General features: G+C 38.6%; 1 protein-coding gene across 2 annotated transcripts; it reads left to right on the top strand.

The window, feature by feature from the left end:
- The first annotated feature begins 5,162 nt into the window (after positions 1-5,162).
- Positions 5,163-10,309, top strand: phb (prohibitin). 2 transcript variants are annotated; one of them, XM_083567151.1, is made up of 7 exons: positions 5,163-5,307; positions 5,932-6,036; positions 7,725-7,886; positions 8,142-8,284; positions 8,366-8,482; positions 8,576-8,671; positions 9,484-10,309. In XM_083567151.1, exons 2-7 carry the CDS (start codon positions 5,952-5,954, stop codon positions 9,694-9,696), a joined length of 816 nt encoding a protein of 271 aa, XP_083423277.1. In that variant the 5' UTR covers positions 5,163-5,307; positions 5,932-5,951; the 3' UTR covers positions 9,697-10,309. The 2 variants fall into 2 exon arrangements, with proteins under 2 accessions (XP_083423277.1, XP_083423278.1); XM_083567152.1 differs by having other exon boundaries at positions 5,220-5,311; positions 5,941-6,036.
- Positions 10,310-16,035: the final 5,726 nt, after the last annotated feature.

Genomic DNA, 16,035 nt, shown 5'->3' with positions numbered 1-16,035 from the left:
AGGTGAAGAGAGTTTCTGATAGGGTGATGATCGTGAAGGTGGAAGTTGAAGGGATGATGATAAATGTCATCAGTGCCTATGCTCCACAAGTTGGCTGTGAGATGGAGGAGAAGGAAAGATTCTGGAGTGAATTAGATGAAGTGGTAGATGGTGTACCTAGGAAAGAACGATTGGTGATTGGGGCAGACTTTAATGGGCATGTAGGTGAAGGGAACAGAGGTGATGAGGAGGTGATGGGTAGGTATGGTTTTAAGGAGAGGAATGTGGAAGGGCAGATGGTGGTAGATTTTGCTAAAAGGATGGAAATGGCAGTGGTGAACACGTATTTTAAGAAGAAGGAGGATCATAGGGTGACGTATAAGAGCGGAGGAAGGTGCACACAGGTGGATTATCTTCTGTGTAGGAGATGCAACCTGAAGGAGATTGGAGACTGTAAGGTGTTGGCCGGGGACAGTGTAGCTAGACAGCATCGAATGGTGGTCTGTAGGATGGTTTTGGAGGCGAAGAAGAAGAGGAGGAAAGTAAGGTTTGAAAGAAGAATAAGATGGTGGAAACTGAAGGAGGAAGAGTGTAGTGTGAGGTTCAGGGAAGAGGTCAGACAGGGGCTTGGTGGTGGTGAAGAGGTGCCGGATGATTGGGCAACTACCGCAGGAGTGATGAGGGAGGCAGCTAGAAAAGTACTTGGTGTGACATCTGGAAATAGAAAGCAAGACAAGGAGACGTGGTGGTGGAATGAGGAAGTGCAGGAGAGCATTAGGGGAAAGAGATTGGCAAAACAGAAGTGGGATCGACAGAGTGATGAGAAAAGTAGGCAGGAGTACAAGGAGATGCGGCAGCAGGTTAAAAGGGATGTGGCGAAAGCCAAGGAAAAGGCATATGAGGAACTGTATAAGAGGTTGGACACTAAGGAAGGAGAAAAGGATTTGTACCGATTGGCCAAGCAGAGGGACCGAGCTGGGAAGGATGTACTGCAAGTTAGAGCAATAAAGGATGGAGAGGGAAATGTGTTGACTAGTGAGGAGAGTGTGTTGAGAAGATGGAGGGAGTATTTTGAGCAGCTGATGAATGAGGAAAATCAGAGAGAGAGAAGGTTGGAGGATGTGGAGTTGGTGAAGCAGGATGTAGATAGGATTAGTAAGGAGGAAGTGAGAGCAGCGATTAAGAGGATGAAGAATGGAAAGTCGGTTGGACCAGATGACATACCGGTAGAAGCGTGGAGATGTTTAGGAGAGATGGCAGTGGAGTTTTTAACCAGATTGTTTAACAGGATTCTGGAAGGGGAGAGGATGCCTGAGGAATGGAGAAGGAGTGTGCTGGTACCGATCTTTAAGCATAAGGGAGATGTGCAAACCTGCAGTAACTACAGGGGAATTAAGTTGATCAGTCACACCATGAAGTTATGGGAAAGAGTAGTGGAAGCCAGGCTGAGAGAAGAGGTGACCATCTGTGAGCAACAGTATGGTTTCATGCCGAGGAAGAGCACCACAGATGCCTTATTTGCTTTGAGGATGTTGATGGAGAAGTATAGAGAAGGACAGAAGGAGCTGCATTGTGTATTTGTGGATTTAGAGAAAGCGTACGACAGGGTGCCGAGAGAGGAGTTGTGGTATTGTATGAGGAAGTCAGGTGTGTCAGAGAAGTATTTGAGGGTGGTGCAGGACATGTATGAGGACAGTGTGACGGCAGTAAAGTGTGCAGTAGGTACGACAGACTGGTTCAGGGTGAAGGTTGGACTACATCAAGGATCGGCCCTGAGCCCTTTCCTGTTTGCAGTGGTGATGGACAGGTTGACGGACGAGGTCAGACAGGAGTCTCCCTGGACTATGATGTTTGCAGATGATATTGTGATTTGTGGTGAGAGTAGAGAGCAGGTTGAGAAGAGCCTGGAGAGGTGGAGATATGCGCTTGAGAGAAGGGGAATGAAAGTCAGTAGGAGTAAGACAGAGTACATGTGTGTGAATGAGAGGGAGGGCAGTGGAGTGATGCGGTTGCAGGGTGAAGAGGTGAAGAAGGTGGAGGAGTTCAGGTACCTGGGGTCAACAGTGCAAAGTAATGGAGAGTGTGTTAGGGAAGTAAAGAAAAGAGTGCAGGCAGGGTGGAGTGGGTGGAGAAGAGTGACAGGAGTGATTTGTGATAGAAGAGTATCTGCAAGAATGAAAGGGAAAGTTTATAGGACTGTGGTGAGACCTGCGATGTTGTATGGATTAGAGACAGTGGCATTGAGTAAAAGACAGGAGGTGGAGCTGGAGGTAGCAGAGCTGAAGATGTTGAGGTTTTCGTTGGGAGTGACGAGGATGGACAAGATTAGAAATGAGTTTATTAGAGGGACAGCACATGTAGGATGTTGTGGTGACAAGGTGAGGGAGGCGAGATTGAGATGGTTTGGATATGTGCAGAGAAGGGACATGAATTATATTGGTAGAAAAATGCTGAAGATGGAGCCACCAGGTAGGAGGAAAAGAGGAAGGCCAAGGAGGAGGTTCATGGATGTGGTGAGGGAAGACATGCAGGTAGTTGGTGTAAAAGAGGCAGATATAGAGGACAGGGTGGTATGGAGACGGATGATCCGCTGTGGCGACCCCTAATGGGAGCAGCCGAAAGAAAAAGAAGAAGAAGATTATTATTATTAATTTTAGTGACATTTTTTGACACATTTCCCTGATTATTTCTTACCCAGCACAAAAATCGAATTAAAAATAAGTTATCATTTAAAGCAGGAAATTTTAATCACATTCATGATGTTAATAAATAAATCAGACAATACATCATCAATTTATTCAGAACCCAACATTTGTGATCTTTGCCTTTTATGAAACACAATCCCGAGTTCTCTTTGGTATAGTATGAGACCAAGAAAAGACCAAAAGAAAAGAAAAGAAAAGAAAAGAAAAGAAAAAAAAAGAAAAGAAAAGAAAAGAAAAGAAAAGAAAAGAAAAGAAAAGAAAAGAAAAGAAAAGAAAAGAAAAGAAAAGAAAAGAAAAGAAAAAGAGCACCACACTCCATCCTGTCCTTATCTACTGCTTGTCTGATCCCATCATCTCTCAGGGTATTAGGAAGACTCTTCCCTGAAGTGGTGGAATGAATTTCCATCTGATGTGTAAGAACAGCTTAATCTCTGGCAGTCTTCAAACGACATCTAAACACCTCCCTCTTCCAGAAGTTATTCATTTTCACTTCTTTACAAAATAAATATTTTTAATCTGTGTCCTAATGAACCAGCATTAGGATGCATTTATTGATAGAGATTTTAAAGCACTTTGTGAATTGCTCTGAATACGTGCATTTGGCAAATGTCATAAATGTAAATAAAACATTTTTTGAAAATTAATTAGTAATAATAATAATTAATAATAATAATAATAATAATAATAATAATAATAATAATAATAATAATAATAATAATAATAAAGCAGGAGAAAATGAATGAATGAATGAATAATAATAATAATAATAATAATAATATTAATAATAATAATAATAATAATAATAATAACAATAATAACACAGCAATAATATTCAAAAACTTGCTTTTAAACATTCAAGAATTAAAAAAACTAGCTGATTTTGCCTGTTTTATTAAAAATTTATATTGGCATAGAAGTCAAATTCAGCTTGCATCCTTCATCTGCCTGGATCTCTGTGACCTAAAACATTTTATGGAGTTTTGTGTGTTTCACTGAATGCAACTTGTTGTGTAAGGACATGTGTAAGGAGTACATTTTCTACTTTAGGGGTCATCAACAAGGACATTTAAGTACGAAAAAACTCGGCAGTTATAAAATATATACAGTGTAACTTTAAGTATGGTTTGGATTTTTCATTTAAAAGCTATTTGTTTTGTGGGCCTACTGTATATAAAACTATTACCATAAACATATTTTGAAGGGGGGGGTGAACAACATAGGGGGGGGGATGAACAACATAAGGGGGGGGGGGGGTGAACAACATAAGGGGGGGGGGGGTGAACAACATAAGTGTAACATAATTTTACATTAACATAAATGTTGTAAAACCTAATGTTAGCAACTACAGTTTTAAGATGTCCTCACTAAGACGAAATGAGTCATTAAGGACTATCTTCAGAATAGAGAAGAACATGGAGTCCTAGAAGTTATAGTTTGGCTCCCACTGAGCCCAGATCTCATCAGTCTGGGATTACATGAAGAGACAGAAGGATTTAAGGCAGACTTCATCCACAGAAGATCTTAGTACATTTTTGCAAAACTACATGTTAGACCATTTACAAAATATAGAACTTATAAAATGAATATTGTCCCACTTCAGCTTTACAGAGGTTAAAAATTTGAATTTACATGTTATATTTGTTCTCTATAGTCAAGTCACCTCAAGTCAAGAAGCTTTTATTGTCATTTTAACCATATATAGCTGACGCAGTACACAGTGAAATGAAACAACGTTCCTCCTGAACCCTGGTGCTACACACAACAACAGTCACAGAAATGAAAAACACAAGGCTAAGGACTAGTAAGTGTCCTCGCCACATAAAGTGCATGTGTGCAACCTGATGCAAACAGTGCAAAGACAACACAACACAGTGCAAAACAACACAACACAGTCCAAAGACAACACAACACAGTGCAAGACAAATACACAAAACACAAAATACAAAATAGCTCTGCCAGTAAACCTGTTGTAAAGAGACAGATCAGTCACACAGTTTGTGTGTGTGTGTGTGTGTGTGTGTGTGTGTGTGTGTGAGTGAGTTCAGTTCAGTTCTGTGTTAAGAAGCCTGGTAGATATAGTGCCTATAAGTTGAACCATTAAAAGTTTATCAGTTATTATTCATATTATAAAGTTAAGTTTGATCTAATGTAGGAAGTAGGACTTTCCAGTTTGTAAAAATTCAGCTTGATCATGATCTCTTGCACACGAATTTGCAGGAGCACTTGAAGTCACCATACCACACGCAGCCGTTCACTGCCTGCAGTTCACCTTTCTGACCAGAAGATGTCATTAGTGTTCAATATGGTGAACGGTAATGCTTTAACACCTTTTTTCGAATCGTTTTAAAAGCAAGCGTCATCGATTCAAAAAAAAAGTTTCATTATGCAAATACTATATTATACTATGATTATTTATATTACTATATGACTATTTGATCTTACAAAAATAAAAAACCTGTCGCGTTCAAGTCAACCAATAACTACTGTCCACACTTGTAGGTCTAGCTGGCTCCAATCAAAATGCTTGTTATTTGGTGGTCTTGCGCATGCTCACAACGCACACGCGTTCACGTGGTTCCTACGTAGGCTCCAGTGGAGGTCACAGTGAACCGTCAGAAGCTTGGTGAGTTACACGCTGTTTAAAAGAAGGAAACGTCCTTGACAATTGAAAATATCGATATGTTTTCGTATGTAGTGATGAAAACAGCGTTGTTTTTTTTTAAATATATAAATAGATTTAGTTCATTGTTCTACCTTGTTCTGAAAGGTAGATGTTAGCAAACAATGCATGCTCGGCTAGTTACATGTACATGTCAGGCCAGCATGCAGCAGATAGCGGAGTGCTGCTATTACAGATTCAAATCGCATTTATTTTTTAAATCCTGTCGTAGAAATGATTCAATTTATGATTGTGCAGTTTGTTTGTTTTTCTGAGTAAATATAAAGGATCTATTTCCATGTAGGAGAACCAGGCCGCTTCATGGTGTTCACGTTTTACTCAAATATAAACTCATTTTTTATTTACAGCAGTCACGATATAGAAATGCTCACTTCTGTTCCTCTCAATAAAAGTCTGATCAGAAAAATAGAGACCTGTATATGCTTATAGATGAGATATAGGCGTGCTGATGCTTCTAAATATTCAGTAGAAACATGTTCAAAATATTCTCCTTCGCATGAAATCACACTGGTGTGTAATGCATTGTGTCAAAAGCAAGTCACACTTTTTTTTTTTTTTAATACACAGGACCCTGAGTCTCTGTTGCCATGGCGAAGCTCTTTGAGTCCATTGGGAAGTTGGGATTGGCTCTGGCTGTTGGAGGAGGTGTGGTTAACTCTGCCCTCTACAATGGTAAGAGGAGGTCTGGGTAATAAAATAAAAATTATCCATCTATCCAGAGATCTCTGCTTTTTAGGTCATAACGGACTCAAATACAGGTGTTGCATTCATCCGTGTTACGCTGTCCGATTTTCAGCACGGTTTAAATGACAGAAATGATGCATCGTAAATCCAATTTAGTGCCTATGTGACCAAGGACAGCAAACCACAAAGTTCCTGAAGGGTCATGTTCAGAATCGGCTTTATTGGGCAAGTATTCCCGAGCAGTTAGTTTCCCTGTTTAGAGTAAACCAACAGAGCACGATGAGCATACAGGCATTAACTAATACAACATGTAATATGTTTTCTGTTGCTACAATGATCATCTACAAGCCAGAGATTGCAAAAAGGCTAGATTCACTCTGAAGAATTGTTTATGTAGCCCCCCCCCCTTTCTTTTTTCCACAAGCCCAGACCACACATAATAATGATGCAATCAGAATGTAATAAGTTTCTTAATTGCACATCTTTACAATCATGTAATCTGGCAAGAACACCACGGTATCGTTTATCTTGTTTTAGAATTTGACCAAGATTTTATTATGATTGGTGCTGGACAATAGAGAAAAAAAAATCTTCCATCATGATTTGTGTCATTTTATGTCTATGATCCGTATCACATCATCTGGTGATTTAATCTAAATTGGATGAAAATGTTTATCTGTATAAAATAACTGCACGCGTTCATGGCTGGTCTGCGGCATACATAATTTTTGTTGTTATGCTGTATACATCTGGAATACATTCAGCTTCTTTGTCTATCATTGAGCCTTCTACTTCTGCATATGGTGCAATATTTTTGCATTATTACACCTTTAGATGGATTAAGGAAGGTCATTCGTTCAAACGCATATAAATGCATATGCTAAGTAAAATTCGAATAAATCATACAGGAATTGTAATCTATTAATTGAAGTCTTTGTCATTCTTTCCATATTGCCAAATTGCACACCGCAGCTTGGTATCATTATTTACATCTTAAAAGGCAGCTGCATTCAAAGAGTTTAAACCTAAAACAGTACAATTATTGACATCAGTAGGGGATCCTGTGTTTGATGAAAAGAATACATTTTCCCCTCATTGTCCCTTCTTTATTAACTCAGTGTTGCTTATAATACCTCCATTTCTAACATTATGTTCCTGACAGTCAGTTCTTGACTTAAACATGATCACATCATGCCACTTCTCTCTGTTGCTGTACACTGTTTAGTGTATAAAAAATAATACATCGGAATCATTTGCGGCATGTCGAGTAAGAACTCGACACGCCACAGGGTTCTGTTGAGCAAACGTGCCGGAACAATACATTTGCCCTGTGAATTGGCACCCTCGAAAAGTTAGGAACTCGGAAAAGCTTGGAGAAATCATAATGTCGATTATTGGTGGTGTTAAAAGATCTGCCATTTATGATTTATTTTTAATCGATTTATTGTTTTTTATGAAAAATGTATTTATTATTGAGCATTTTTTTAATATATATTTTTAATTCCTTTAAATAATTAATCATTTCTAATCAATTTATATTTTTAATACTTATTTTTCAATATAAAAATTCTTTTATTATTGGAGACATTTTTTAAAAAGATTTTTTGTTTATAAATCATTTATTTAATTTTTTTTGCGGTCTGTTTAAAGCCGTGTGCATGGTGTCTGTTCCGCAGTTGACGCTGGCCACCGGGCAGTCATCTTTGACCGCTTTAGAGGAGTTCAGGACACCGTGGTTGGAGAGGGAACGCACTTCCTGGTTCCTTGGGTACAGAAACCTATCATCTTTGACTGCAGGTCCCGACCACGCAACATTCCGGTTGTCACTGGAAGCAAAGGTGAGTGCAGGTGAAAAGAGAAACTGACCGAGCGAACTGGTAAATGTCTGGTCGTTTAAATTCTAAAACTGAAAATAGCTCAAGGACTTTGCATGTTTAGCCTTCGCGTGTGTGTGTGTGTGTGTGTGTGTGTGTGTGTGTGTGTGTGTGTGTGTGTGTGTGTGAGAAGAAAAAATATGAAGGATTGTGCAATAGTGGTTATATTTAATGCTTTTATATAAAACACACTCTTCTGTCGTTCTTTCTGTTTTTTAGATCTGCAGAACGTGAACATCACTCTGAGGATATTGTTCAGGCCTGTAGCAGGTCAGCTCCCGAGGATCTTCACCAGCATTGGTGAGGACTATGATGAACGAGTGCTTCCTTCTATTACCACTGAAGTACTAAAGGCTGTCGTGGTGAGTAGCGCTGCACACACAAACAAGTGCATGCGTATATAATGTTAACACGTATAGTAAAGTATCGATGTGTGTGTCTAGGCCAGGTTCGATGCAGGAGAACTAATCACTCAGAGAGAGCACGTGTCCAAGCAGGTCAGTGAAGATTTGACCGAGAGAGCATCCACCTTCGGCCTCATTCTCGACGACGTCTCGCTGGTAACGCCCCCTGTCCTCCTCTCTCTTCTTTTTGCCTCGTTGATTTATTTAAAATGTGTTCTGTGCTCAGTAACTTTTTCTCCGTCTCGGCAGACACATCTGACGTTTGGTAAAGAGTTCACAGAGGCTGTGGAGATGAAGCAGGTGGCCCAACAGGAAGCTGAAAGGGCTCGGTTTGTTGTGGAGAAAGTAAGTGCAAGAGTAAACATTCATCATAAAAATGGATTTTGTTTGGTTTTTTACTGCATGTTTAAAAACAGCCAGAAAACAAACTTTTTCCTTTCTGGTTATTGTCATCCACATGGTTGTTGAAGTGAAGGAGAACTTTCATCTGGTTTTAGTTGCAACTGTGTTCATTTCGGAATGATAAGTGATAGATTTTGGGGTCAGCTACAGAACAGAATAAATTCAATTGATGTATTTTTTTCTGTAGCGTGTTTTAGAATGGTCGTTGTCTCACAGCAGCTTTACAGAACGTAAGAATTCTAGAACGAATTTCACTTATTTAAATTTGTGTGTGTGTCCCTGATGAGCAGCCTGGGGCGACTGTGACAAGTAAAACCCCCTTTAGATGGTATGAGGAAGAAACCTTGAGAGGAACCAGACTCAAAAGGGGAACTACATCTTCATTTGTGTGACACCGAGTGTGATTTATAAAGCATTAAAACACCAGAGTGAGAAATATCATGAGCACCAGAGTGTGATTTATCAGGAATGAGTCCTTTCTACATTCTTAGACAGTCAGTTGGGATGGAACCAGGTGCCCCTAAGCAACTGAGATGATTATAGACTTAGAAACAACATGGAGGGTTTTTTTTCCACAATCAATAAATATTGTGGATCATAATTTTTAATTTTTTTTTTTTGTGGTGGTTTAGTGTTGATCAGGTGCTCTAACTTGGCAACCTGAAGTAGAGATATGGAGTGTATGTTCTTTTTGTTTATAAGCAACTAACTAGGTATATGTGAAAAACACACTTTCGTTTTGTGTGTGTGTGCAGGCAGAGCAGCAGAAACAGGCAGCCATCATCTCAGCAGCCGGTGATTCTCAGGCTGCGCTGCTTATCGCCAACTCTCTGGCCGTGGCAGGAGACGGCCTGGTGGAGCTGAGAAAGCTGGAGGCAGCCGAGGACATCGCCTTCCAACTCAGCCGCTCGCGCAACGTCACCTACTTGCCCCCGGGTCAGGGCACACTGCTGCAACTGCCCCAATGAGGCGCATACAGTGCATGAACGCAAACATGAACTCACACACTTCGGTGCATTACCCCTTCCAGGATAACTCGATGAAGGAGCGTGGCGAGGAGAAATGTGGAGACCGAAGAGCCTACACACAACGTATTTGGGGTGCGATAGGCAGCTCTCCTTTTTGCTCGATTTGTTTCACCTGTTACTCTTCACTCTCTCTTTCGGCTGAAATTACGGACTGGAAATTTTCCACCAGTTAAACGGAGTCAGGGGGTGGATCTGGAACGCAGCAGCTCCGCAGTGTGTGTGTTTGTGTTTGTGAAATGTAACAACGTATAAATTGTGTTAATGTCTGAGTTCCCCCCAAAAACAGCACTGTAACCTTCAAGAATAAGAAGACGAGAAACGTCAAACGCAGTTATAAATAGTGGGTAAAATCATTTCATCTGTTAGTCTCACTCTCTGTCCCTGTTAGCCTGACTGTTCTGATGTTTTGTTCATATTCTTTTCTAATTGTGTGGCAGAGAAGCGCACACGTGCATTCCAGCAGTCACAGATTAATAGATTTAATCTATTTCTACTGAAATGTAATGAACTTGTCAGTGTAAATCTGAATAAATTATAAATTTTGGTTTCTTGACCTGGTAATTAAGTCACCAGTTATTATGCAGACATTCTTTAATTTAATATGTATTTAATAAACTTGGTTTAATCTTTAATTCCACAATCAATATGGATTTAGCAAATGATTTATGAATATGTTGGACTGAGTTTGTGAAGTCCTTCATTCCTGTGGTTAAGGAGGATAATACATAGTTGCCATATTACTTTCCTTAATTAGGATTTTCCACAGGAAAATACTAATTTTGGTTGAGGATTGCAATGAAAAGTTTCCAACACAAACACGCTGGTGGTTATTATTTCAGGAAATGTTCTTTTTCAACCACTGGAACAAAATGTCTTCAGGAGTATATTTTTCAATCGACTTCAGTAAGTACTGTATCAAGATCCAGAGTCGTCATAGCCAATACTTAAAACTGCAATTTCCATCAACAGTGCGGTAGTCAAGTGTTCATTAAACACAATTTAACCATAATGAATGATTATTTCTCATCACCCTTATAAGAGTGGGTTCCTATTGTGTGTGATTCATCACAAGGTTCCCCCCTATATATACATGCATCTCAGAAAAGTGAGTACACCCCTCATGTTACAGCAACCATTTTGGTGTATCTTCTTAAGGGACAACATTATAGAAATTAAACTTTGATTTTTTTTATATATATATATATATATATATATATATATATATATATATATATATATATATACAGTGAGGAAAATAAGTATTTGAACACCCTGCTATTTTGCAAGTTCTCCCACTTAGAAATCATGAAGGGGTCTGAAATTGTCATCGTAGGTGCATGTCCACTGTGAGAGACATAATAAAAATAAAAAAAATCCAGAAATCACAATGTATGATTTTTAAACTATTTATTTGTATGATACAGCTGCAAATAAGTATTTGAACACCTGTCTATCAGCTAGAATTCTGACCCTCAAAGACCTGTTAGTCTGCCTTTAAAATGTCCAACTCCACTACATTTATTATCCTAAATTAGATGCACCTGTTTGAGGTCGTTAGCTGCATAAAGACACCTGTCCACCCCATACAATCAGTAAGAATCCAACTACTAACATGGCCAAGACCAAAGAGCTGTCCAAAGACAATAGAGACAAAAATGTACACCTCCACAAGGCTGGAAAGGGCTACGGGGAAATTGCCAAGCAGCTTGGTGAAAAAAGGTCCACTGTTGGAGCAATCATTAGAAAATGGAAGAAGCTAAACATGACTGTCAATCTCCCTCAGACTGGGGCTCCATGCAAAATCTCACCTCGTGGGGTCTCAATGATCCTAAGGAAGGTGAGAAATCAGCCCAGAACTACACGGGAGGAGCTGGTCAATGACCTGAAAAGAGCTGGGACCACCGTTTCCAAGATTACTGTTGGTAATACACTAAGACGTCATGGTTTGAAATCATGCATGGCACGGAAGGTTCCCCTGCTTAAACCAGCACATGTCCAGGCACGTCTTAAGTTTGCCAATGACCATTTGAGTGATCCAGAGGAGTCATGGGAGAAAGTCATGTGGTCAGATGAGACCAAAATAGAACTTTTGGGTCATAATTCCACTAAACGTGTTTGGAGGAAGAAGAATGATGAGTACCATCCCAAGAACACCATCCCTACTGTGAAGCATGGGGGTGGTAGCATCATGCTTCACAGTAGGGATGGTGTTCTTGGGATGGTACTCATCCCTACTGTGAAGCATGGGGGTGGTAGCATCATGCTTTGGGGGTGTTTTTCTGCACATGGGACAGGGCGACTGCACTGTATTAAGGAGAGGATGACCGGGGCCATGTATTGTGAGATTTTGGGGAATAATCTCCTTCCCTCAGTTAGATCATTGAAGATGGGTCGAGGCTGGTTCTTCCAACATGACAATGACCCGAAGCACACAGCCAGGATAACCAAGGAGTGGCTCTGTAAGAAGCATATCAAGGTTCTGGCATGGCCTAGCCAGTCTCCAGACCGAATCTTTTTTAGGGAGCTCAAACTCCGTGTTTCTCAGCGACAGGCCAGAAACCTGACTGATCTAGAGAAGATCTGTGTGGAGGAGTGGGCCAAAATCTCTCCTGCAGTGTGTGCAAACCTGGTAAAAACCACAGGAAACGTTTGACCTCTGTAATTGCAAACAAAGGCTCCTGTACCAAATATTAACATTGACTTTCTCAGGTGTTTAAATACTTATTTGCAGCTGTATCATACAAATAAATAGTTGAAAAATCACATTGTGATTTCTGGATTTTTTTTTTTTTTAGATTTTGTCTCTCACAGTGGACATGCACCTACGATGACAATTTCAGACCCCTCCATGATTTGTCCTCACTGTATATATATAAGATGACCATTAGATATGTATGAGCTTTTTGCAAATCCTATTCCACATTTAATCCTTATTTGCCCTTATAATACCCTTCATACTTCTGGGGAGATGTTCCTCTAAACTTTGTTTTGTGTTTGTGGAGATTTGTGCTCGTTTATCCAAAAGGGTGTTAGTAAAATCAGGTACAGATGTAGGTGACGTGAGGAGGTCTGGGATGCAGTCAGCATTCCAATTCATCCCAATTTATCTCTATAGCAGGAACCTCAAGATCTTCCACTCTTACCCTTGTAAACCATATCTTCATGGAGCTCACTTTGTGCATGGGGGTATTGTCATGCTCAAAAAAAGGGGTCAAGTTTAGAATTTAAAAAATTAGTTTTCCCAGATGGTTTGGCGTTATCACCTATAAAAATCAATTCCTTTTAGTGGTTCAAATGCAATTATTTTGCTTAATAAACTAAATAAATATATCTATATTGCTCCATTAACAGTGACTTTGGATTTATTAATATTATAATTCTCTGCTTAAAAAAATATATTTCCTAAAACACAAAACAGACATATTTCTATTTAAAGTTTTTCACTGATTTAAATGTACTCATCTGATAGCAACAAAATAAACAATTAGACTAGTGTTTACTAATAAATCTAGATGAGAGGCGCCATTTTAACCCACTTTATATTTACTTTACTACAGAAGCAATTATTTTCTGCTTAATGCTTAATGGTTAGGGTTTTTTTAATTTTTCATGGTTTCCAAAAAAACAATTTTTTCCAAAAGTTGTTCATTTGTGTTATGTTGCACTTTACTATTGACTTGAGCATAGCTCGTTGTGTCGTCCTCTTTCGGCTTCTCACACTGGGGTCACCACAGTGGATCATCCGTCTTCATACTACCATGTCCTCTACATCTGCCTCTTTCACACCAGCTACCTGCATGTCTTCTTTCACCACTTCCATCAACCTCCTTCTTGGTCATTTCTCCATCCTCAGCATTCTTCATGAACATTTTCCTCAACATCCACTAAAGGGCTTTTGAGCATCCATGTCAGCCATTAATCCTAGTTAAAAAGTAAAGCATGCCATTTTGTTTATTTTATTGCAGTCTTTTCCACAGATACACTATATGGACGAATGTACACATGGTCTTTCCAGTCATATGTGGATACCCTCAATTCATACCACATAGTAGAAGGCACACAATTGTATAGGATCTCTTTGGATGCAGTAGCATTACATTTTCTCTTCACATGAACTAGGAGACCCAAATCTGTTCCACCATGACCCTTTACACTAAGTAAGCTCTTTTAAGATATGCTTTACATGGTTTGGAACAAAATAGCTTGAGTGTCCTGCTTTCAAATCCTTTGAAATGAATTTGAATGATAACTACACCTAAGACCTTCTCACCTTACAACAGTACTTGACTTTACTGACACCCATGTGGCTAAATGCCAATAATCTCCACAGAACTCCAAAATCAAGTGTTTTCCAGAAGAGTGGATGTTATTGCAACAGCAAATAGGAAATCAAATATCGACTGTGATGTTTAGAAAAGCACATACAAATCCTATCTTCGGGTGTCGACAAATATTAGCCCATATATTTTATCCAGCATATTTTCGGGTAAAGCAATATATATTTTATTTATTTATTTTACAAATACACAAACAAAAGAGACACAAACTGACAAAATCAGAAGCTAATTTTTCACATTAATCTTTTGTCTTTAAGTACATTTCAGTAACATTTGTAAACCTGAAACATCGTCACTTTGTCAGCTTAACAGACGATATGAGGAAGAAACCCCGAAAGGAACCCGACTCAATACAATACAATACTACCAGGTCAAACAGTACTAAAGATGTGAAAAGGATGTTCTGTTTGAGTATCATAGTGTGTGTGAATACAGAGGCAGTTCTGAGAGACAAATCTGTAGTATACAGGAGAGATTAGATGCTTACATGTATGTTAAGCAGGTTTTCTGAGCCCATGCTATTCATGTGCACTGTCTTTGCTTCATCTTATTAATGTGTTATAATACACAAACTAGAGATTATTGTGATTTCCTGTCTCCATTTGAAACTCCCTTTATAGAGAACATTTACTATACTGTTACAACAAAAATCATATTTATAAAGAAAAACTGGTGTCCTCATATTCCAGGCTTTAGTAGTCTTCACACCACATTATCTTGCTTCAAAACATGACACCCCCTTGGCAACTAGTTCACCTGTTCATTCAGACAGTAGTCTCTTTTCTTTGCATGAGTATTTAGTTAAGTTAGAATTTCCCTTGTCTTCTTAGTTACCAACTAGACCACCCTAGATGTAGGATACCCCAGCTTTTTGAGGAGAGAAAAAATGGTTATTAAATGTATATTTTGTGATTTCTCCGTTTTGTGCCTTTGTTTTTCACCAATTGTTCCTCGTTTCTTTGAAAATTACTGCTTGAAAATTGTAGGCTATCCCTCTATGTATGTGTTACATACATATACTGTACATGCACATTATTGTTCTCATTCACAAGGTGAGAAGGTCTCATTATTGTATACAATGAAACTATCCATCGTTGATTTCACATTAAAAGAGCAAGGTATATAAAAAAGAAGAAAGAAAGTAAAAAATAATTAATTAAAAATTAAAAAAATAACCTTTCCTAAATATTACTTTAAAGATCTTCAGCTCTTTTGATCAGATTTTTTTATTGTACAAAACACTTGGGTCTTGAGGGTCACATTCCAACCCTGGATCATTTTCAAGCTTGGAATTTATTCATAATAATTCAAATTTGGTAGATTGTAAATTAGAAGAATGTTTAATGAATAGAACTATGCATCAGGGGCATCAGTATACTACAGGCAAAGATTAACACAGGGTGACAGTGGCTCAAATCTTTGTTTGAATCGTATCGCCAATCCATACCTCCATTATGTGCATTAGCACAATTCAAGCACAAATGTTAAGGTGTTGTGGATGATTTGAATGGCAGCAGTTAAAAGTTACTGTACTTTTAACTCAAGGCTGTCTAATTAATCATTCAATTTCATGGATTTATGTTTTTGTTTCCATAATAACTTGTCCAAAATGCCAGTGCAACTGCACACGTTTCTCCTGTCACTCAAATAAACTCTTACTGGTCTTTTTAGTTACATGAATCATTTGAATACAATCATGCTTCCTGTACACATTTGCAAAAGATAGATAGATAGATAGATAGATAGATAGATAGATAGATAGATAGATAGATAGATAGATAGATAGATAGATAGATAGATAGATAGATAGATAGATAGATAGATAGATAGATAGATTATCAGGCAGGCAGATAGATAGATAGATAGATAGATAGATAGATAGATAGATAGATAGATAGATAGATAGATAGATAGATAGATAGATAGATAGATAGATAGATAG

The sequence above is a fragment of the Silurus aristotelis genome (genome assembly GCF_946808225.1).
Source record: "Silurus aristotelis genome assembly, chromosome: 17".
NCBI classification, from domain to species: domain Eukaryota; kingdom Metazoa; phylum Chordata; class Actinopteri; order Siluriformes; family Siluridae; genus Silurus; species Silurus aristotelis.
This window is presented reverse-complemented; position numbering and strand designations above follow the sequence as displayed.

Bases quoted from the DNA above. Each gene is read 5' to 3' on its own strand.
- phb (XM_083567151.1), top strand. From the start codon at position 5,952: ATGGCGAAGCTCTTTGAGTCCATTGGGAAGTTGGGATTGGCTCTGGCT. The intron at 7,887-8,141 runs GTGAGTGCAGGT...TCTGTTTTTTAG, and splicing joins GGTTGTCACTGGAAGCAAAG to ATCTGCAGAACGTGAACATC. The intron at 8,285-8,365 runs GTGAGTAGCGCT...GTGTGTGTCTAG, and splicing joins AAGTACTAAAGGCTGTCGTG to GCCAGGTTCGATGCAGGAGA.